Source organism: Suncus etruscus, chromosome 12 (assembly GCF_024139225.1).
Source record: "Suncus etruscus isolate mSunEtr1 chromosome 12, mSunEtr1.pri.cur, whole genome shotgun sequence".
NCBI classification, from domain to species: domain Eukaryota; kingdom Metazoa; phylum Chordata; class Mammalia; order Eulipotyphla; family Soricidae; genus Suncus; species Suncus etruscus.
Window position 1 is genome coordinate 98,150,502 of NC_064859.1, and position 22,943 is coordinate 98,173,444.

The 22,943-nt window shown below is 47.5% G+C and overlaps 2 protein-coding genes across 2 annotated transcripts in view; one reads left to right on the forward strand and one right to left on the reverse strand.

Annotated features, from left to right (window-relative positions):
- The window catches only part of FAM98A (family with sequence similarity 98 member A), a 582,326-nt gene that overhangs the window by 43,560 nt on the left and 515,823 nt on the right, over window positions 1-22,943 (reverse strand). The gene's annotated exons all lie outside the window — the stretch shown is intronic.
- TTC27 (tetratricopeptide repeat domain 27) overlaps window positions 1-22,943 on the forward strand; it is a 55,240-nt gene that overhangs the window by 24,459 nt on the left and 7,838 nt on the right. Inside the window, exons 13-16 of the mRNA XM_049784233.1 lie at window positions 2,354-2,581; window positions 6,705-6,803; window positions 12,542-12,594; window positions 18,015-18,180. Of these exons, the coding sequence (XP_049640190.1) occupies window positions 2,354-2,581; window positions 6,705-6,803; window positions 12,542-12,594; window positions 18,015-18,180 (546 nt within the window). The remainder of the gene's footprint in view (window positions 1-2,353; window positions 2,582-6,704; window positions 6,804-12,541; window positions 12,595-18,014; window positions 18,181-22,943) is intronic.

A 22,943-nucleotide genomic window follows, 5' to 3' on the forward strand; every position in this document is an offset into this window, starting at 1 on the left:
CCGTCTGGCCTGGCTGGAGACAGCTGCCTCCCTACCATTCCTGGCATTGCTGATGTAACCCTCCAGGCCTGCACTTGTTTTGTTTGTTTGTTTGTTGTTGTGGTTTTTTGGTTTTTGGGCGTCACCCGGCAGTGCTCAGGGGTTACTCCTGGCTGTCTGCTCAAAAATAGCTCCTGGCAGGCACAGGGGACCAAATGGGACACCGGGATTCGAACCAACCACCTTTGGTCCAGGATTGGCTGTTTGCGAGGCAAACGCCACTGTGCTATCTCTCTGGGCCCTGCACTTGCTTTTTTTGTTGTTGTTGTTTTGGTTTTTGGTCACACCTGGCAGTGCTCAGGAGTTACTCCTGACTCTACACTCAGAAATTGCTCTTGGCAGGCTCAGGGAACCACATGGGATACCGGGATTTGAACCACCATCCTGCATCTAAGGCAAATGCCCTACCGCTGTGCTATCTCTCCGGCTCCCAAGCCTGCACTTTTGCTCAACCATGAGGCCAGGCCTGAGAGCTGTGGTTAGGAAATGTTAGCAAATGCCCCAGAGTCCAGCTACTGCCTCACTTCATTGGAGCACAGCCATTCCCTTACTTCTCTGTGTTGTTTACGACGACAGATTCAACCACTGGGTTAGTAGGGCATGGTGATTGCATCGGAGACCACACAGCCCAGGAAACTTCACGTACAGGCTCTCTGGCCCGCTCTGGGGAAAGTTTGCCGACCACCCAGGGTACAGCAGGACCTACTCAAGGCTCACCCTACTGAAGACCTCAAGCCAGGCTTAGCAGTGAGGTTTATAGAAAATATGAGAGGCTGTTGCCCTAGTACAGCAGGAAGGGTACTCCTCCATGTTCCTTACCCTCTTCGCTTCTCGTGGCCTTTTTTTTTTGTTTTTGGGGCCACACCTGGTGACACTCCAGGGTTACTCCTGGCTATGTGCTCAGAAATCACTTCTGGCTTGGGGGACCATATGGGATGCTGGGGATCGAACCGAGGTCCATCCTAGGCTAGCACCGGCATGGCAAATGCCTTACCTCTTGTGAACCACTCCGGCCCCTTCTTGTGACCTCTTATTGATTTATTGTTTCTAAAGCACTGCTTATTTTATTTAATCTGCTGTGCTCCTCCTTCCCATGCCGGAGTATACATAGAGGTTTTTGTCCCCAAGTTCCAGGTCTTTTTTTTTTTTTTTTTTTTTTTTTTTTTTGGTTTTTGGGCCACACCCGGTAATGCTCAGGGGTTACTCCTGGCTATGTGCTCAGAAGTTGCTCCTGGCTTGGGGGACCATATGGGACACAGGGGGATCGAACCACGGTCCGTCCAAGGCTAGCGCAGGCAAGGCAGGCACCTTACCTTTAGCGCCACCGCCCGGTCCCCGTTCCAGGTCTTTTTAAGGGTCCACAGTGTGGCAGAGTCCCACCTTTTTTGTAGCAGAGAAGGATTCCACCGAGTGGATGTTCTGCCTTTTCTTCATCCTTTAAGTCAGTGGCCAAATGTACCATTACCAGTTTGTTTGTTTGTTTGTTTGTTTGGGTTATGCCTGGTGATGCTCAAATTTTCTTTTTAGGGGAGCATACCCTGCGGGTTTTCAGGTGATACTCCTGGCTCTGTGCTCAGGAATCACTCCTGGTGCTGGGGATTGAATCTGGGTTGGCTTCGTGCAAGGCAAATGGCCTATCTGTACTATTACTCTGCCCCTCCACTTATTTTTATTTTATTTTATTTTATTTATTTTTTAAAAACCAATTAGTGTGTGTGTGTGTGTGTGTGTGTGTGTGTGTGTGTGTGTGTGTGTCTGTCTTGAATTCACATCTGGCAGTGTTCAGGGACTATTTCTGGTTCTGACCCCCATAGTCACATAGTCACGCCTTATATGGTACCAGGGATTGAATCAAGGTCAGTGGGTTCTAGGCAAGTTCCGTATCCCCTGTCTTATCTCTTCAGCCCCCAAATGGATCATTTTTTGGGAAAGGAAACGCTGGCCTGCCCTTGCCCTCTCCCCCCCTTTCCCTCATCTGTGGCCCAGGCACATGAAATAATAAATGTACCATCTAAGACCTTGCATTCAGCATTTCGAACCACCACAAGTGGAACTTGTGCTTTAAAAAACAAAAGGGCCAGAGCGATAACACAGTGGGGAGGGCATTTTCCCTGCATGTATCCCACCAGGTTCAATCTCTGGCATCCCATAGGGTCCCCCGAGCCCTCCAGGAGGGATTCCTGATCACAGAGCCAGGAAGAACCTCTGAGCACTGCTGGGTGTGGCAAAAAAAAAAATTAAAATCAACCATACAGAACTGGAAGACAGGCCTTTGGTCCCTCCTGAGCCTCTGGTCTTTCTGTTCCTCTCTCAGGCCGAAGAAATCCTGAGGCAAGAGCTGGCCAAGAAGGAGACGCCAGGGCTGTATTGCCTGCTGGGTGACGTACTGGGCGACCAGAGCTGCTACGACCGCGCCTGGGAGCTGTCAGGGGGGCGCAGCGCTCGTGCCCAGCGCTGCAAGGGCCTCCTCCACCTGCGGCAGCGCCAGTTCCGAGACTGCACCGCCTGCTTCGAGCGCTCGCTGCAGATCAACCCCATGCAGGTAGTGGGGCTCTGCCCACCATTTCTCTGCTTCTCCCTCTTCCCCTTGCACCTCTGGGCAGTCAGGTTCTGGGAGGCCAGGGAGCTAGGAAGTGGGAAGAGAGAGAAGGAGGGGCCAGAGCTATGGCACAATGGGAGGGCATTTGCCTTGCACGCGGCTGACCCAGGACAGACCATGGTTTGATCCCCCATCATCCCTTATGGTCCCCCAAGCCAGGAGTGATTTCTGAGCGCATAGCCAGGCCCCTGAGCGTCACCGGGAGTGGCCCAAAAACCAAAGAGAGAGAGAGAAAGACTGAGTCACCAGAAGGGACAACCTGGGTGTTGGGTGATGTCCAGGGTGACTGCCACCCCGTGTAAAGGGAAGAGAACAGCCTCTTCACTTACACACACGCCAGCAATAGTAAGTGGTGGAGAATGTCTCAGCTCTGGGGAGACGCTGCAAGGACCTTTGCTAGCGAGTGTAACCTAGGTTCAGCCCCAGTTCCATATGGTTCCCCGGTACTGCCAGGAGAGCGCCACAAAGGAAGGAAACCAAGGGAAAAGATCTGCACAAGGGTGGATCTTTAACATTAGGAAGGGGCCAGGTATGTGGTGCAGCTATAAAGTGCATGCCTGTAGAGTTCAGGCACGGGCACAGACAGACACGCACATGTAAACACGCACAGGTATGCTCGCTCTCACAGGGATCAGAGCAAATGAAAGACCTGAGACCAATTTCATTCTTTTGTTTGTTTTTGTTTGTTTATTTGTTTTTGTTTTTGTACCACACTCCTGGCAGGGCACAGGAGACCATCTGGGATGCTAGGGATTGAACCCAGGTTGGTTGCGTGCAAAAGCAAGTGGCTTCCCCGCTGTGCTATTGCTCCGGCCGCACACTCTTTACTTGCTACTCATTTCATGAACTGGTTTAGTTTTCAGAAAGTTGTTTCTGTAAAAGCTATTGTTATTATTGGGCTTTACATGTTGATAAGTTTGGTTTGGGGCTACCTCCCAGAGTGTCTCTGGCTCTGTGCTCAGGTCCTGGTGGGAGAATAGCCCTAACCACTGTTTAATCTAGCCCTCTGATTTCTTTGCACATGTATGTTAGTGTGCTGGCTATGTTTTCGGTTTGTCTTTGTTTGGGGACCACATCCTGTGATGCTCAGGGTTCAGCTCTGCTCCCGTGTAGCAAAACAGCCCTTAGGATGGAGCTGGATGGTGGAGGAGGCCTTTGTCCTTAGGCCCCGGCCACGTGACTCCATTCCCCCGTTAACCGGCCGGTCTGGGTCCAGGAAAGCGATGGGTATTGAACTCACTCACAGGCAGGCTTCGAGATAACATCTTTATTGCCCTGGCCAACAGATGTGGCTGCTAACCATTTACGCATTCAGCCCTGCATTCTCGCTTCTCTCTCAGCCATAGCTCTCCATCTAGGTAAATGCCAATTCCTCTCCATTCCTGGCCAAAGACCAAAAGGCCAAAAGGCCAAAAGCCCTTAATCCTCTCTGGTCAGAGCCTTATCTAACCTTTCCAAGACTCCTCCCAGGAATGGGCCGGGTCTTGCAGGTAAGATCAAGTTACCTGGTTAGAATGGGGCTTGGGGCCACACTCCCATACTCAGAGAGCACTCCTGGAAGGCTTGGGGGACCCTATGGAATGCCAGGGGTTGAACCTGGGTCTCCCACATGTAAGGCCAGTGACCTCCCAGTGCTGTCGCTCTAGTCTAGTCCCTAGTCTTTTTCCTGGTCAGTTTGGTCGTATTAAAAACGCTTGTTGAGGGCCAGAGCAGGCTAGGCATTTGCTTTTTTAGTTGTTTGTTTTTTGTTCGGGTAGCACAGTCCTCCCCACTGTGCTATCTATCTGGCCCCAGAAGATTGCACTTAGAAGTTATCAGAATTCACCTGTGTCAGTGTAGCCCAGGCCCTCAGCCTCATAGCAAGCTCAACTTTAGTCAGAGAGGGCTCAGAAGCCTTGGGGTCACTCTCCATGTCACTCAGGTGGTTCCCTAGGACGCAGGACCATCGTGGACCTGAGGGCAGAGCCCGTCCTTCCTGGACTATGTAGTTGCTTCCTTCCAAAGGCATCAGTTTCCCCTTCGCCTTTACCTGGGGATTCACCACTTGGTCCGCCCAGCTGCCCTGTGCCGTGTGGGCCAGTAGGTGGCGCGCGTGGACCTTTGAGCCCTAGGCCTGAAGTTTTATAGTCTGGCCAAGGGAATTTTACAAATTTTCCTTAGTTCAACCAAGGCGTGCAAAAGTTGGGGAACCGAAATGCAGAGAGGTAAGGGATTTAGCCAGGGTCACACAGGCTTTCAGTCCCACTTACCCATCTTCTCTCTCTCTGAAGAAATACAGGCTGAAAGCAGGCTCTTAACTGGACCTGGTCTTTGCTCATAATTGGCAAGTTTGTTTCTGGGTTTTGTTTATGGGCCACACCTGGCGGTGCTCAGGGCTTACTCTTGGCTCTATGTTCAGGGATCACTCATGGCAGAGCTCTAGGGACCATATTCATACCCCAAATCCAGACAGGGTCAGCAGCATGCAAGGCCAGTTCCCAATCCACTGCACTGTCTCACCAGCCCTCCCTAAGTTATCCTTGAGTAGATGGTGGAGGAGTGACCTCGCTCAGGAATGGGGAAGGTCTGGGCCAGAGGAGCCCATTTAGGATGCAGGGAAACCAGGGTTAATGCTGAGGTTCCTCAGGTGGAACTGAGCCAGACCATGTGGCTGCCGTCACCCAAGTGGGCAAGAGTACTTGAACTATGCTGACAGCACAGTTCAAAGGCTTGATTAAAAATAGATAAAGGGGGGCCGGAGTGGTGGCACAAGCTGTAAGACGTCTGCCTTGCCCATGCTAGCCTAGGACAGACATCCCCTGGAGTTCCATATGGTCCCCCAAGCCAGGAGCAATTTCTGAGCGCATAGCCAGGAGTAACCCCTGAGCATCACCAGTGTGGCCCAAAAAACAAATAAAAAGAAAAAAGTATAAAATATCTATCATGTACCTATTTGCAGTGATGGCATTTTACATCACTAGCATTAAACAAAGCATGCTCATGAAATGAAAGTCTCCTCTTTCTTTTTTTTTTCCTTTTTAAAATTTTTTATTTTTTTATATTTTAAAATTAATATCTTTTTAAGCACCATGGTTACAAACATGTTTGTAGTTGGGTTTTAGTTATATATAGAAAGACACCCCCCTTTTCACCAGTGCAACATTCCCACCACCAGTGCCCCTTATCCCTGAGTGTGGGCATTGCACAAAGCATGCTTGATATCGAGCGATAAATAAATTATTCGACTCTTCATTTATTCTGTTGGGTTAATGGCCTCCTTTTTGGGGGGCAGTTAAGCAAACCACGTGTGGCAGTGCTCAGGGGACCATAAGTGGTGCCAGGGAGCAAGCCTGGGTCAGTCCCATACAGAGCCTGAACTTGGAATCCGATTTTTCTGTTGCCAAGAAAGGGGTCCCAGGTAGACAGAGATGGGGCAGCCCTACTCTTCGATGCAGTGTAGGTGACCTCACATGGGTGATCCCCCACCCCCCAGGCCTCGGAAGCAGGCAGCGCCCCTCCATCTCCCCACATATCTGCACAGCCCATGCTTCTGGGCCAGATTTCAGACAGGCCAAGGGCAGCTGAGTCTGGGAGACGCAACATAAACCAGAAGAGCTTTCGGGGTGTCCTTGCGATGGCCCTGGCCCTGTCTGTCACCTTGGCGACCTGGAAACCATCCCAAACATGCTTATGCCCTTGAGGTGCTCCATTCCCTGACCTACACAATGACATGCTCAGGAAGGTCCGCTGTGCCTTTGCCCACTGCCTGTAGGCACCCTGACCCCCATCAGCTGTTCTATGAAACAGGGCTCCCTCCCTTGTTGGAAGCCGGGTTATTGAAGAGCAGTCTGGCAGACCCCACTTGCAGAATCACCTCATGTTTCCCCACTTCTCCAGGCCAGGTGCTTGGCTTCTCACTGGCATTCCCGGGGGCATTTCTGCTGTGAGTCAGCTCCAACCCTATCTGGGTAAATGCACCTCAGTAGCTCTGTGTAAGACATGCAGTGCACAGCCACCCAGGACTCAAATTTCTGGGGTGCCCTGCCTTGTCCCCACATGCCAGTGACTTTGCCTTTGGTCTTTGCAGCTCGGGGTGTGGTTCTCGCTTGGCTGCGCCTACCTGGCCTTGGAGGATTATGCGGGGGCCGCTCGAGCCTTCCAGCGCTGCGTGACACTGGAGCCTGATGTAAGTGACTGCTTTTCGTCTTGCATCCTCAGTCTCTCGCTGCTGTCCACATGGAGTTCTAGTTGGTTCCAGCAGCTGCTTGTTGGGGTCTGGGTTCAGGCAGGCGAGAACGCTGCCTTCTGGGGACCTGTGTGCACCCCCAAGGATGTGTGGGGTTTGTCTCAGGGCTGTCAAGAGAGCAGGTCTCAGGGCTTTTTGTTTTTGTTTTTGTTTTGGGATCACATCCAGCAGCACTTGAGTTACTCCTGGCTCTGCTCAGAAATGACTGCTGGCAGTTTTAGGGGACCCTATGGGATGCTGGGGATAGTGCTCGGGTCAGCTGCAGGCAAGGCAAATGCCCTCCCTGCTGTGCTGTCACTCGGTCCCCCAGTTCTTAATAATGAAAAGAATTAATAAATTCAAATGCTTGCTCCACTGAAGCATCTCTCCCATCCCAGCTATGTTGGTGCTATTTGTGTATTTATAACAAGTCCAGTTGTTTCTTTCTGTTTCTTTCTGTCACATCTGGCAGTGCAGGGGTTGCTCTGGGGCCCGTGGGGTGCCAGGATGAACTCTGAATCTCCTGCTGCAGAATGTGTGCCGGTGTGAGAGACTTGAGCCTCTCCTTACACCTTGTCTGTCCCAGTTGGGTTCTGGAGCTCCCAGTGGAGTGAAGGAAGAGGATTCAGCCTGGGGCCAACCACAGTCCCCTCCCACCCCAGAAGTCTTTTTTGTTCTAGTGACTTTATTTATAAACACCATGGTCTACAAGGTTGTTTTAATACAGCTTTTTTTTTTTTTTTTTTTTTTTTTTTTTTGTTTTTGGGTCACACCCGGCACCGCTCAGGGGTTACTCCTGGCTCTACGCTCAGAAATCGCTCCTGGCAGGCTCAGGGGACCATATGGGACGCCGGGATTCGAACCGATGACCTTCTGCATGAAAGGCAAACTCCTTACCCTCCATGCTATCTCTCCGGCCCCGCTTTTTTTTTTTTTTCAAACATAAGATTATTCCTGATTGTGTTCAGTCATACAGTGTCCAACATCCTTTACCGGGGTACATTTGTACATTTCCCACCACCAATGTCCCTAGTTTCCCTTCTGCCCTCCCCCTGCCTGCCTATGAGGTTGACATTTCTCTATCTCTCTCTCTCTCTCTCTCTCTCTCTCTCTCTCTCTCTCTCTGTCTCTCTCTTTCTCTCTCTTCTTCCTCCTCCTCCTCCTCTTCTTCCTCTTCCACCTCCTCCTCTCTTTCTCTCTCTCCCTCTCTCTCTCTCCCCCTTCCACATCTCTTCTCCCCATCCCTTTCCCCCGTCTTTCTTTCTGTCTCTCTTTCTCTCTCTTTCTCCCTCCCTTCCTCTCCATTTTATGTACTGTGGTTTGCACTATTGTTCCCAAGGAGTATCTTGCCTATCACTTTCCCTCCTTTAAGCACCCAGTTCCTGTCCAGAGTGACCCTTCCCAGCTCTCCCTATCCTAGTGGTCCCTTCTCTGTCCTCACTGCAGTCTCCGCTCTCTGTGACAAGCTTCCTACCATGGACTGGTTCCTCCTGGACCTCGTCTCCATTATCTCTGGATATTATTACCATACTATCTACATTTTTATTTATATTCCCCAAATGTGTGAGATCATTTTATGTCTGTCCCTCTCCCTCTGACTCATTTCGCTCTACATAATACTCTCCATATCCATCCATATATCAGCAAATTTCGTGACTTCATTTTTCGTGACTAAAAATTCTGCAGTCAGGGTCATTCTCGGTGACACCCTGGTTTAAGGCACTTATACGGCCCCACACACACACCTCCAGGCATCCTGAGCTCCATTCAGGACCCCTATATCCCAAATGAAACACTTGGCATATAGATAGCAGTGGTTTGGGGGAGAGGTAGATTTGGGGCCCACACTCAGCAGTGGTCAAGGTTTCTCCCAGCCATGCACAGGGATGGAATGATGGAGCCAGACTCTTGCTTCGGCCTTATGGTGTCATGGTGACAGCAATTTTAAGCTCATAGATCATTATGGGAAGTATCTTTGGCACCATTTTAACTGTATTAAACCTGATCCATGAATATGTAATGTTTTCCCTTTGATTTCAGGGTTTTATTTCCCCTCATTTCTTTCAATAGCATGTGTATACATTTTATACTTATTGTTTTGTTTGTTTCTGTTTTGGGCCATGCCCAGTGGTTCTCAGGACTTGTTGCTGGCTCTGCACTTAGGGATTACTCCTGGCAGGGCTCAAAGGATCCTATGCGGCTCCACAGATCAAACCTGGCTCACTTAGTATGTGCCCCACCTCGCCGTACTCCCTCTCCAGCCTCTGTGTTGATACATCTTTGGTTATGTTAGTCCTATTCAATCCCTTCTTGGTTCCTTGTACTCCAAGTGTTCCTTCCAGAATGTTCTTTGCTCACGTATAGAACACGGTTCATCTCTTCAGCTGGCATTCTGCAGCCTTGAGCTCATTAGTTCCAGGCATTGTTTGTCCACAGTGAATTCATCAGGCTCTTCTTTGTGTCTGACAGATCCCTTTCCCTGCAAAAAGAGATGCTTTGGTTGTTTCCTGTCCCTGTCCACTAGTTGTGGTTAATCCTCCAAAGTCAGGGCTGAATATCAGGAGCAGAAGCAGGCAGGACTTCATTGCTGACCTGGGGGAAGGCTTTTGTTCTGGTTTTGGTTCTCATCTTTAAGCATGAAATTGCTGTAACCATGGGTTTTCCACTCATGCTCTTTATCAGGCTGGAAAGTTCCCTTCAATGCCTAGTTTGGTTTTGATTTTGGTTTTGGGGCTACATCTGGTGATGCTCAGGGCTTACTCCTGGCTCTATGCTCAGAAATTACTCCCAGCAAGCTCTGGGATGCTGAGGATAGAAACCAGGTTGACCATGTGCAAGGCAAACACGCCTTCCCTGCTGTGCTCTGGCTTCGGCCCCTTTTCCTAATTTGTTGAATATTTTTGTAATAAAAAGGTATTGGAATGTGCCACACACATTTGTGTCTGTTGAGATGATTGTGTGGTTTCTTCAGCCTTCATTCTATTAATATAGTAAATGACTTTGGTTGTTGGCTGATCCTCACATTCCTGGCGTAAATTCCACATGGTCCAACTTTTAATTTGCTGCAGGAATTAGTTTACTAGAATTTATTATTATTATTATTATTAGAGTTTGGAGCACACCAGCTTTTCCTGGCTCTATGCTCAGAAGCCAGTGACCCCTGGCAGTATTGAGGGGACCATATGCCTCGAACCAGGATCGACCACATTCAAGACCTTATCTCCTCTGCTATCTCTCCAGCCCAGCAAGTATTTGTTTTATTAAGGATTTTTCCATCTAAATTCTTCGGAGACGCTGGTCTATAATTCTCTTTTTTATGATGTCTTTTATCTAGGCTTAGTTTCAGAGTAATCGTCTCATAGAATGAATTAGGAACTGTTCCCTCTTCTGTGTTTTACAAGACATTGTAAAGGAATTTTCCGCTTTGTGAAATTTATCAGTGAAGTCTTTGGGTTCTGGGGCTTTCTTTATGGGAAGGTTTTGGGGCCTCACACAGTCATACTCAGGGGTTCACTCCTAGCAGTGCTTGGGAGTCCATATGAGGTGCTTGGGCAAGTACTCTATCCTCTGTACTACCTCCTAGTCCCTTTGGCTAAAATATATTTGTGTGTGTGTGTGGTTATTTTTTGAGCCATGCCAGGTGACACTCAGGGGTTACTCCTGGCTATGCACTCAGAAATCGCCCCTGGCTTGGGAGACCATCTGGGATGCCGGGAATCGAATCCAGGTCCATCCTGGGTCAGCCACGAGCAAGGCAAACGCCCTACTGCTGTGCTATTGCTCTGGCCCCATACCCCTATTTTATTTATATTCTAATTTCAAGTATTTTATGCCATCTCTAATGTCCCAGCAGCCCCCGAAGCTGTGTTTGTTCTTGTTTTTGTGTTCTGTTTTGGTTAAGTACTTCAGTTTAACTTTTTTTTTATTACTGCCTTCTTTCTCAGACATATTTTTCCCCCTGGCTGTCTCCGTTAAGCTGCTGAACATACTCGCTATCTCATCTCTCTCTGTGCAGGGGAGGAATAGCAGCTAAGTTCACCATGGTGGTCATCTTACTCACAGACAAATCCAAGCATTCGGTCTGTTCCCTAAACTGTTGCAATGCTAGTTTTCGCTCAGCAGAGGCAGTTGATGTTTTTATTTGTTGGGTTCAGGTCTTTTCGTTTGGTTCTTTGTGCCATTTCCTTGTTTGTACAGTTTCCCAACTCTTTCACGTTTGTGCTTTCTTCATATCCTTGATCATACGTGTAACAATTGCTATTTCAGTCCCTTGTATGCCTCTGCCTATTCCAACAATAATTTCATTTCTCTCTTTTTGGTTTTTGGGCCACACCCACTGGTGCTCAGAAGTTACTCCTGCTCGGGAATTGCTCCTGGCAGGTTTGGAGACCATATGGGATGCCGGGTATTGAACCCAGGTTGGCCGCTTGCAAGACAAACACCCTCCCTGCTGTGCTATCACTCTGACTCTCATTTCTAAACCTGTTTTTACCAGCTGATTTTTCTTGGTTGTGGATGGCTTTTGCAGCTGGTTTGCCCATGGGGCATTTATTTATTTAGTCTTCATTGCTTCCCACATAGATACTGTGGACACTGTGCTGGTTTCTAGATTTTCTTTTCTTCCCTTCAGGAAAATAGTGGATTTTCTTGGCATAAAGTTCATTGGTGGATCCACCTGATTTGAACCTTGGCTCGGCTCAGCTTGGAGGTTCTTTGTCTGGAAAGTATAAGCTTCTACTAGGGTGTCCGTGTGGACTCCCCACTCCCCAGCCTCCATAGGTTCTTGCCTGTGCCCTCTGCTAGGCCTTCCTGAGCTGTGCCCAGCACTCATGCAGTCAAGTGCCCAGCATGACTTGGGCTCATCCTCTTGCCTTCTCTCTCCTTCCCTCTCTCTTCAAAACTCGCTGCCCTCTTTGCACTCCTCTTTCCCTCCAGCTAGGCCAGACTGTGCTCTGGGTCTGAGTCCAGCCTTTCTGCCTTGTGGCTGGAAGGACCAAGTCTGGAGAAGTCTGGTCTGATTGTGGCAAGGCCCCACTGTGTCCCCTTCTCTTGGAATCAGTTCTTGACAACTGTCACTTTCAGAGTGTGTCCACTTTGTCCACAGCTTTTTGAGGTGATCAGGCCAGTCTGGATTCATTGCTTCTCCATGTGTTAGTTATATGGAGGGCCCGAAGGCTCAGGACAGTAGCCCAAGTGGAACCAAGATCTGCATCATCCAGACTGTTCTCATCAGAACCACGTGTCTAGAGACTTTGGGCTACATTGTCATGGCATAGCAGAACAGACAGAGAAATAAATAGTACAGAATCCTGAGAAATAGCCCTGGAAGACACATCCTCCTTTCTTCTCCTGGGAAAGGCTGGTGGCAACATCTCACAGCCTTTGCAAATAGGAAAAAAGAACATTTTGTGCGATCTCAATTCTGTGAGCAGCCAGTACATTGGGGAGGTTAAGTTGTTCATTGTCCAGCCTTTTTTGCCCGTCTAAATGGGAAAACCAATTCCTAGCCAGGACTCAAGTGCTTGTTTTATAGTTTCTTTGTTCTAAATCACAAAGTTTGGTTTTCTCATGTGCCTTTCTAGGCTGATGCCTGCCCTTATCGGAAGTGGTTCTTATATGCAAACACACCCTGGGCAGGGCAGTCTGTGCCATGCAGACTGCAATGTGAGCAGGGCCTCATGGATTCTCTCTCGTTTCAGAATGCTGAAGCCTGGAACAATCTCTCAACTTCCTACATCCGGTTGAAACAAAAGTAAGTGCCCCAGCCAAAAGTGGAGATGTCGGCTTCCGGGATAAATGAAGGACATGCAGACATGGTCCCCTCCCGTCAATTGTTCTTACTCTCATGTCACTGGGTTCAAGTGGCTTTTTGCACACATCCAAGCATAGTTTGTTTCTTGAAGAATTTAATTTGCAATGAAAGAAGAATCACTGGCTTTGATTTTTTTTGTTGTGGGGGAAAGGCTCACATTCAGCAGTACTTATCCCATACTCCTGTAGCTGTGCTCAGGGGTCAGTCCTGGTGTTCCTGGGAGACATATGCAGTGTCAGGGGTCAAACCAGGGTTGGTCACGTGCAAGGCAACACCTTAGCTCCCAGAGTGACTCTCTGGACAGATTAGTGATGTAGAAAAACAGATTAATTATTGAGTCCTGGATGGTGATGGATGGTGAAGGGCTGGATGGAGAGTGAGGCCTTTCTCTGCCGGCCTGGTCCATGCACCTGCAACACCTTCCAGCTGGCCAGTCTGAGGGTTCAGGATAGCCTTGAGGAAATGATCCACAGGGTCAGGTTTCAGGAGATTTCAACTTTATTAAGGCCCTGGCCAACACGTGTGGCTCCTAAGCTTTAAAACCTTTTACTCTGGCTCCATAGTCAGCCCTGCGCTAAACTTGTCTCTCGTAACTCTCCATCCTGCCAGCACCCCTTCTCCTTCTCTCTTGCGGAATCCCCTTCCTGCCCCTCAGACAATCCTTTTGTTACCATCCAAAGACCCCCTCCGAGAAATGGGCAGGTAAGGTTACACAGGAAGAATGGTGGATGGAGGTAATACAGTGGTTTGAGACTTGTCTCTGAGACTGCAGTTTAGTGTCTTTCCATGATCATAGCAAGCATGACAATAGATCAGTCCTCTGCCTTGATGGACTGTTTTGTTTGTTTATTTGTTTGTTTAATTTATTTAAACACTGTGCTTACAAGGTTGTTTGTAATACAGGACTTTTTTTTTTTTTTTACCAGTTACTAAGTTGTTCATAATTGAGTTTCAGTCATACAATGTCAACACTTCACCGGCGCATGTTTCCTGCCACTGATGTCCCCAGTTTCCCCTCCCCTCCCCCTGCTGCCTTTGTGCAGATATTTTTCTTCTTTCTGTCTCTCTATCTCTGTCTGTCTGTCTGTCCTTTTAGACACTAGTTTGCAATATTGTTAGTGAAGAGGTATCCTATCACTTTAAAGTGATGGATTCTATCAGCTGCATTATTATTGAGCACGATGAATATAATCCATTCTCTTCAAATAGAGTCCCGGGTCATAGAATAGAGAGAGTATTGGAGTTAAGGTGCTTGCCTGTCACACAGGTGACCCAGGTTCAGTCCCCGGCACCATTTATGGTTCCCTGAGCGCTGCATGGAGGAACAAGCTGCGGCCCTCAGCTTTGACTGTGGAGTCTGTAGGCTGAGACCCCATGCACCCGAAAGTTACATCTCATTGGTCTCTCTCAGCCACCACCCACCTTGTGACAGAGTTGCCCAGGAGAGGATGGCCCCAGACACCACCAGGGGCCGCTGTTGTGGTGCTACAGGGCCAGGCAGAGGCTGGTGGGAATCAGAGACCACTGCCAGTTTGTAGGCAAAGGCATGTGCCTGGACAGGGGTGGGGGATGGCCCAAAAACCCAGGGACATGTGTTTGTTGTTCAAGGGCTTCCTTTCCACCCTAGTGTAGGTCCCTGGAGTCACCCAGTAAGTATGTGGGTCACTCCTGCAGGGACGAGACCATATATGGTGCCTGGATCGAAACCAGGCCCACTGCATGCAAGGCCAGTATTATCTCTCTAGTTCCTACCTTTTACTTATTTTGGGGGGATAGGGGGAAAGCAGGCTTAGTTGGATTTTGTCCACACCCAGCGATGCTCAGCAGTTTCTCCTGTCTCTGCACTCAGGAATCAGTCATTCCTGATGAGGCTCAGGGGACCATATATGGTGCCTTGATCAAATATAGGTCGACCTTTGCAAGGCACACATTTTACCCACTCTACTATGACTCTAACCCCTAATTTTTACTTTCTAAATTGAGCTCTGACATGGATTTTTCTTCCTCTTTTTCTTTTTCTTTGTGGTGTGTGTGTGTGTGTGTGTTTTGTTTGTTTGTTTTTTGGGGGGGTCACACCTGGTGATGCTCAGGGGTTACTCCTGGCTATGTGCTCAGAAATCGCTCCTAGCTTGGGGGACCATATGGGATGCTGGGGGATCTAACCTCTGCGGTTCGTCATAGGCTAGTGCTTGCAAGGCAGACGCCTTACCTCTAGGGCCACCACTCTGTTTTGTTTTTGTTTTTGTTTTTGGGCCACACCCGGTAACGCTCAGGGGTTACTCCTGGCTATGCGCTCAGAAGTCGCTCCTGGCTTGGGGGACCATATGGGACACCGGGGGATCGAACCACGGTCCGTCCAAGGCTAGCGCAGGCAAGGCAGGCACCTTACCTTTAGCGCCACCGCCCGGCCCCAAGCGCCACCACTCTGGACCCTCTTTTTCTTTTTTTTTTAAGGAGTATATTTTAAAATTTCCAGAGATCATATCTCTAACACTATCATTTATTCCTTTCTTAATTGCAGATAATATTATTGTCTCTATAGTTAGTTTGGTCTCCCCAGCCAGGGGACACTCTTGGTTATCCTAGACCTAGACATTCCAGCCAGAAACACAGTGCTCAAAACCAGCATTGCTTGGTACCACAGAGCCACTTGGGTCAGCACTTGGGAACAGTGCATTGTTGGGGGTAAAACTAAGGGCTTTGTCTGCTGGACTAGTCCAGCTCTCTCCCTAGGCCTCTAATTTTACTTGATAACCATTGATAACTAAAATCATTTCTTTTTTTTTTTTTTTTTTTTTTGGTTTTTCGGGCCACACCCATTTGATGCTCAGGGGTTACTCCTGGCTAAGTGCTCAGGAATTGCCCCTGGCTTGGGGGAACTATATGGGACGCCGGGGGATTGAACTGCAGTCCTTTCTTGGCTAGCACTTGCAAGGCAGACACCTTACCTCTGGCGCCACCTCGCCAGCCCCTAATAATCATAGCACATCGGTGGGGCATTTGCCTTGCGTGTGGCGGGATGGACAAGGGTTTGATTCCCGGCATCCCACATGTCCTCCGAGCCTGCTAGGAGTGATTTCTGAGCACAGGCTGGGAGTAACCCCTGAGCACCACCAGGTGTGGTCCAAAAACCTAAATAAATAAGTTTTCTTTTTTAAGAAATTAAAAATAGGGGCCGGAGAGGTGGCACTAGTGGTAAGGTGTCTGCCTTGCAAGTGCTAGCCTAGGACAGACTGTGGTTCCATCCCCCGGTGTCCCATATGGTCCCCCCCAAGCCAGCAGTGATTTCTGAGCACATAGCCAGGATTAACCCCTGAGGGTCAAATGGGTTTGCTCAAAAAAAAAAACCAAAAAAACAAAAACAAAATAACAAAAAAAAAGAAATTAAAAATAAATTAAATTAAACTTAAACAGCTGAGTGATAGCACATTTGGGCATCGTGTGATAGTACAAGGGCATTTATTTGCCTTGCATGCCACCAATCCGGATTCAATCTCCAGCATCCCATCTGGCCCCCCAAGCCAACCAGGAGTGATTCTTGAGTGCAGAACTAGGAGTAATTCCTGAGCACTGTCAGGTGTGGGCCACCCCCCTCAAAAAAAAAGTTAAAAACAATTAAACTTAAACACATTTCATTTATTTCTTCTCTGGTCATCGTTTCTATGTTGAACCTCATTTCTTCTCCTTTTTTTTTTTCACTTCTTCTCCTTTTTAATTTTTGCAAGAGGGAAATCCTTCAACAGTTCTTTGAAGTTGGGTCAGTGGATGATATTCTCCTTAGTCTCTGTGCTTCTACTTACATTTGCTGCATGCACATAACCCTGAGTGATAGTTTAGCTGATGATAAAATGTAGGCTCTTATTTTGTTCTGGACCCGGAAGTGGGTATTCTGTGTCTTCGATATTTATTGGATTTTCATTTATTGTGGAAACTGAGTGTGTGGCTTTCTGCCATTCTCTGGTAGGCTTATCTTTATATTCTGTACTTTCAATAGGATCAGCTTATGTTTGTAATAGTATTTAGTTCACAAAGTGTACTCTTTTTGTTTGTTTGTTGTTTTGGGGGACACATCTTGGTGGTGCTCATGGCTTACTCCTGGCCTATGCTCAGGGATCACTCCCTTGCATGGGCGCTTACAGAACCAAATGTGGTACCCCAGATCAAACTCTGGTCTGGGGGCTGGAGCAGTGGTGCAAGGGGTAAGGTGTCTGCCTTGCCCGTGCTAGCCTAGGACGGACTGCGGTTCTATCCCCCAAGCCAGGAGTGATTTCTGAGTGTGTAGCCAGGAGTACAAAACAAAAAACAACAAATCTCTGTCTGCTACGTTGATTCCAGGCAAACATCTTATCCGCTAGCCTGTCTCCAGTCCCCAAAATATCTGTTGAACACAGAATTTAATTGTCTTCAGGAATGGAACATGTTCACTTTGTCTTTTCAGTTATAGCATCTTGACATTTTTCTGTGGTGGTTTAATCTGCCAGACATATGCTTGAACTGCACATCTCCTGCTTTCCCCTCTGGAGTCCGAATTCTATGTCACTGGTTCACTCACTCTCATCATCGATTTCAGCTCACAACTTCTCTGCCAGCTTTGATCACCATTAGTATGTTCCACAAGTCCAACATTCCCATTTTTTTCTCTTCCACCTATCTATTATTTTTTAGTTTTGGAGCCACACCAGGCTACGCTCAGTGATTATTCCTGGCTCTGCACTCAGAAATCACTCCTGGCAGGCTCGGAGGACCATATGGGATGCCAGGAATAGAACCTAGGTGTGTCCTGGGTCAGATGTCTGCAAGGCAAATGCCCTACCGCTGTGCTATCTCTCCAGCCCCCTCCTATTTTTATATTATTTCTTCCACTCCTGGCAGGCTCGGGGTCCATATGGGATGCCAGGATTCAACCATATGGGATGCCTTACTGCTGTGCTATTGCCCCTGCCCCATATTAATTCTTCTTGTTATTTTGTTTTGTAATTTCCTTATTCGTAAATTTTTTTTTTTTTGGTTTTTGGGCCACACCCGGTAATGCTCAGGGGTTACTCCTGGCTATGTGCTCAGAAGTTGCTCCTGGCTTGGGGGACCATATGGGACACCGGGGGATCGAACCGCGATCCATCCAAGGCTAGCGCAGGCAAGGCAGGCACCTTACCTTTAGCGCCACCGCCCGGCCCCTTATTCGTAAATTTAAACAAAAATATGTTGCTAAGAAATCAAGAGTCAGTTTTGTGCTGTCTGGACCTAATTCTGTGGATCAGCATGAGTGATTCGTGGGGCAGACAGGAAGGCTGCATGAGCAGTTTGTGCACTTAGCTACAATTCTTCATCTTTGTCCTCTTTCCACGGTGTCCCCTCCACAGGACCAAAGCCTTCCGAACCTTACAAGAAGCACTCAAGTGCAACTATGAGCACTGGCAGATCTGGGAGAACTATATCCTCACCAGCACCGACGTAGGGGAATTCGCAGAGGCCATTAAGGCTTACCACCGGCTCATGGACTTACGGGATAAATACAAAGATGTCCAGGTAGGATGTTTGTGTTTTATTTTTTCCATTTTGCTTAACTTAAGTCTTACACTGAATTATCTTTTGTTTTTGTTTTTTGTTTTTTTTTGGGGGGGTCACACCTGGAGGCGCTCAGGGGTTACTCCTGGCTCTGCTCTCAAAAGTTGCTCCTGGCAGGCTCGGAGGATTATATGGGATGCTGGGAATTGAACCGGTGTTCGTCCAGGATTGGCTATGTGCAAATCAAATGGCATACCACTGTACTATTGTTCTGGCCCCTAGCACTAAATTATCTGATCTAAGTTGTTTCTTTGAATATACCCAGGAATTTATGTTAAACACATGTGTTTAAAAAAAAAATGAGTTGGAGCAATAGCACAGGATTCAATAGCCAGGGTCAATCCCCGGCATTCCATATGGTCCCCCAAGTCTGCCAGAAGTAACCCTTGAGTGCCACCAGCTCCCCCAAAACAACAAAAGTCAAATGTTGGGCCCGGAGAGATAGCACAGCGGCGTTTGCCTTGCAAGCAGCCGATCCAGGACCAAAGGTGGTTGGTTCGAATCCCGGTGTCCCATATGGTCCCCGGTGCCTGCCAGGAGCTATTTCTGAGCAGACAGCCAGGAGTGACCCCTGAGCACTGCCGGGTGTGGCCCCCCCCAAAAAAAAGTTGCAAAAAAAAATCAGATGTCATGTTTAAAAAAATACCTTTTCTCTGGTTTAATATTTAATATTGCACTTGTATTCTGACATTCCAATGTGTTTATGCCACTGTAGGTTGAATAATATACGGTTCATATGCTCTGTTGCTCGCCTGTACACAGGTTTACTATTAAAAGCCAACTTGTAGGGGCAAGGCGGGAGGGAGTGGCAGAGAGATAATGTAATGTGGCCCACAACACAAGGATCAGAAGAAAATGCAAGTGTTTGTTTTGACATTGCTCCAGCCATCTGAAGACACATGGCAGATGCTTGCTCAGTGAGTGTGTGAAGGACTCTGGGCCTGACTCCAGCTCTTACACTTCACCAGATAACTCAAGATACTCAGAATCACAAACAAATACCATTCTATCTTGTTTCTGCAAGCTGCCTTATTTTCAGTTTCATTTATTGGCTTTGGGGCCACACCCAGCCTTGCTCAGTGCTGGCTTAGCTCTCAGGAATCACTCCTGGTGGACTCTGGGAACCATATGGGATGTCAGGGATCAAATCCATGTTGGCCATATGCAAGGCAAATGCCTGACCAGCTATACTATCTCTGGCACGGGGAAAAATATCTTTAAAAAACAGGGGGGAAGGATGGGGCTGGAGTGGTGGTGCTAAGCAGTAAGGTGTCTACCTGTGCTTGCTAGCCTAGGACAGACCGAGGTTTGTTCCCCCAGCGTCCCATATGGTCCCCAAGCCAGGAGCAATTTCTGAGTGCACAGTCAGGAGTAACCCCTGAGTATGACCGGGTGTGGCCCAAAAATACAAACAAACAACAAATACATGGCCCTGAGTTCATTACAGCATTATTTATAGTAATCAAGAGCTGGAAACAGCCTACATATCCATCTGTAGAGGAATGAGTGGACAAAGGAAATGGAGGATTACTCAGCCCTAAAAATGAAGACCCAGAGCAATAGCTCAGCAGAGAGGGTGTTTGCCTTATACTCAGTCAACAGGAGTTTGATCCCCAGTATCCAATAGCATCCTCGGAGCTTACCAGGAGTAAATCCTGAGTGAAAAGCGAGAATAAGCCCTGAGCATCAGGAGGTGTAGCCCAAAAACCTAAAAAAAAGAAAGAACAAAAAAAAATATTTTGGTGTGAATAGTAATGACTTGGTTGAACTTGATTTTGTTGTTGTTTTGTTGTGGGTCACACCTGAGTGGTGCTCAGGGATTACTCCTGGCTCTGAGCTCAAAAATCAGTGTAGCCCCATACAGCAGACACAGTGGCTTTGAAGGAAATGGGCCCTAAGAGATGGCTTTGGTGAGCCTGTCCCCAGGGAAAGGGATGTTTATTGACTGGTGTTGTCGAGTCCCACAGAGCATCAGGCCAGGCCAGGCCCAGGGCATCCCATCCCTGGCTGTAGGGACCAGACAATGGATAGATTGTCTGGAATATTTTTATCTCGGCTAAAAATGATTTTGCTTAATTTGACTCTCCATGTTCAGCAACAGGTGTCTTTGGAAATAACCCTGATATTCTTAATGCTGACCGTGAGCCGACCCTGGTCTATTTTCATTGGCTTCTGGATTTTCTGTTTTTGGCACTTTTCTACTGGTGTGTAAGTGGGGTGGCTCTCATGTCAAGTTTTTTGTGTGGATCTGTGTGAAAGTACAGAGATTTGTGCTCATTTTAATGTAGGCACAGGATGAATTAGTTGGAAGTTATTCCACATCCTTTTCCTGTTTGTAAGAAAAGAATGACTGAGTGTCCTAACATTGATATTTTCTTCCCTTTCTATACCCAAATTTTGACTGCTATGTAGACAAGTAAAACTCAGACATGAGGGGCCGGAGAGATAGCATGGAGGTAAGGCGTTTGCCTTGCATGCAGAAGGATGGTGGTTCAAATCCCAGCATCCCAAATAGTACCCCAACCCTGCTAGGAATGATTTCTGAGCATAGAGCCAGGAGTAACCCCTTAGCCCTGTCAGATGTGACCCCTCAAAAAAAATTTAAAAAATAAAATAAAACTCGGGCATGACAGGCAGACAGACAGACAGACAGACAGACAGACAGACAGACAGATAGATAGATAGATAGATAGATAGATGATAGATAGATAGATAGATAGATAGATAGATAGATAGATAGATAGATAGATAGATAGATAGATGATAGATTGATAGATGTAGATAGATGATGATGATGATGATGATGATAGATAGATAGATAGATAGATAGATAGATAGATAGATAGATAGATAGATGATTGATAGATTGATTGATTGATTCATGTTGGGACCAGGCACATTTTTGTTAATGCTAAAACTCACTTGCTTTTGTTTCACTTTCTATCTACTGTTGGAATAATATTCTGTACAAACTCCTAAGTGTTCGTGTAGATATCTACCTTTCCTTGGGTGCATTCTGATGTTGACTCCTTTTTTTTCCTTTCCTTTTTCTCTTCCTCCTCCCTCTCCTTCTTGGATAAATTGGCCCACTCATTTGGGGAAAGAATGTCCATGCTGCATTATCACTCACACTTGCTGTTTATAAACGGAGGGACAGATGGATTCGCTCGTACTGAGAGCCCTTATGATGGTTCTGATTTTGAACACGGATTAGCATTTTGGGGGCTCAGTAATATTTAAAATGAACAGTGAGTATTTTTCCTACAGTGGCTGGCTGTGAGACCCAGAAGGCTATGAAACTTGAGTCACATTTAAGCATCTGGGTTTGTTTGGGTTTTTTTTTTGGGGGGGGAGGGGTTTGGAGCCAAACCCAGAGATGCTTAGGGAATACTTTTGGCTCTGCATTATGAAATCACTCCTGGCAGGCTCTGGGGACCCTATTGGATGCCGGGGATAGAACCTGGGTCAGCCGAGTACAAGGCAAACACCCTCCCCGCTATGCTATCACTCTGACCCCTGTTGTTTTTCTCTGTGGTCATGCCTTGACTCAAGTATATGGGAAGATTCCTGGTAAAAAGCACATTTTCAAATCAAGCACATATTACAGACTAAACCCCATAGCACAGCGAGGAGGATGTTTGCCTTGTACACAGCCAACCGGGGTTCAATTCCTGGCATTCCCATATGGTCCCCTGAACCTGCCAGGAGCAATTTCTGAATGCAGAGCCAATAGTAACCCCTGAGTGCCACCAGATGTGGCCAAAAAAAAAAAACAAAAACAAATCAAACAAAAATGGCAAGAGCCGCCGAGCTTTGCACAAATGTCCAGAAAAAGGAGGTGCATGTATGCAGTTGGTGTGACCATAGTTGGTACAACTACGGTGGGAAGCAGGAAACGTCAGAGTCCACACAGAAACAAAACTTAAAATTATGTCATCAAGGGCCAGAGAGATAGCATGGAGGTAGAGCATTTGCCTTGCATGCAGAAGGATGATGGTTCGAATACCAGCATCTCATATGGTCTCCCAGACTGCCAGAAACGATTTCTGAGCATAGAGCCTAGAGTGACCTCTGAGCGCTGCCGGGGGTGACCCAAAAACCAAAAAAAAAAAAAAAAAAAAAAGTTATCAAAATTATATGATCCGGAGTGCCATTTCTGGTAAGAGCTGAAGAAAAGGAATACATTCTGTTCAAAAAGGTAATATAATCTTCATTCAGGGACCAGAGTGCTAGCACAGTAAATAGATGTCCTTGCATATGGCTAACCCTGGTTTGATCCCCAGAATCCCATATAATCCCCCCAAGCACCTCCAGGAGTGATCCCTGAATAGAGAGCCAGGAGTAACCCCAGAGCATCACCAGGTGTGGCCCCAAAACAAACAAACAACAAATACATGGCCCTGAGTTCATTGCAGCATTATTTATAGTAATCAAGACCTGGAAACAGCCTACATATCCATCTGTAGAGGAATGAGTGGACGAAGAAAATGGAGGATTACTCAGCCCAAAAAATGAAGTAGATCCTTTGGACCAACCTGGATGGAATCTCATTAGTGTGCCAGGAACAACCCCTGAGCACCACTGGGAGCGATGCCCATGGCTAATTCAGAGGCCACAGGCACTGCAATGGGACTTGGGCCTGAAGCTCAGCTGCTGCCCTCACATGCTCAGATTTCTCTCGCGCCCCAAAGAGTGAGACCGAAAAGGCTGCAATGCTGGCCTTT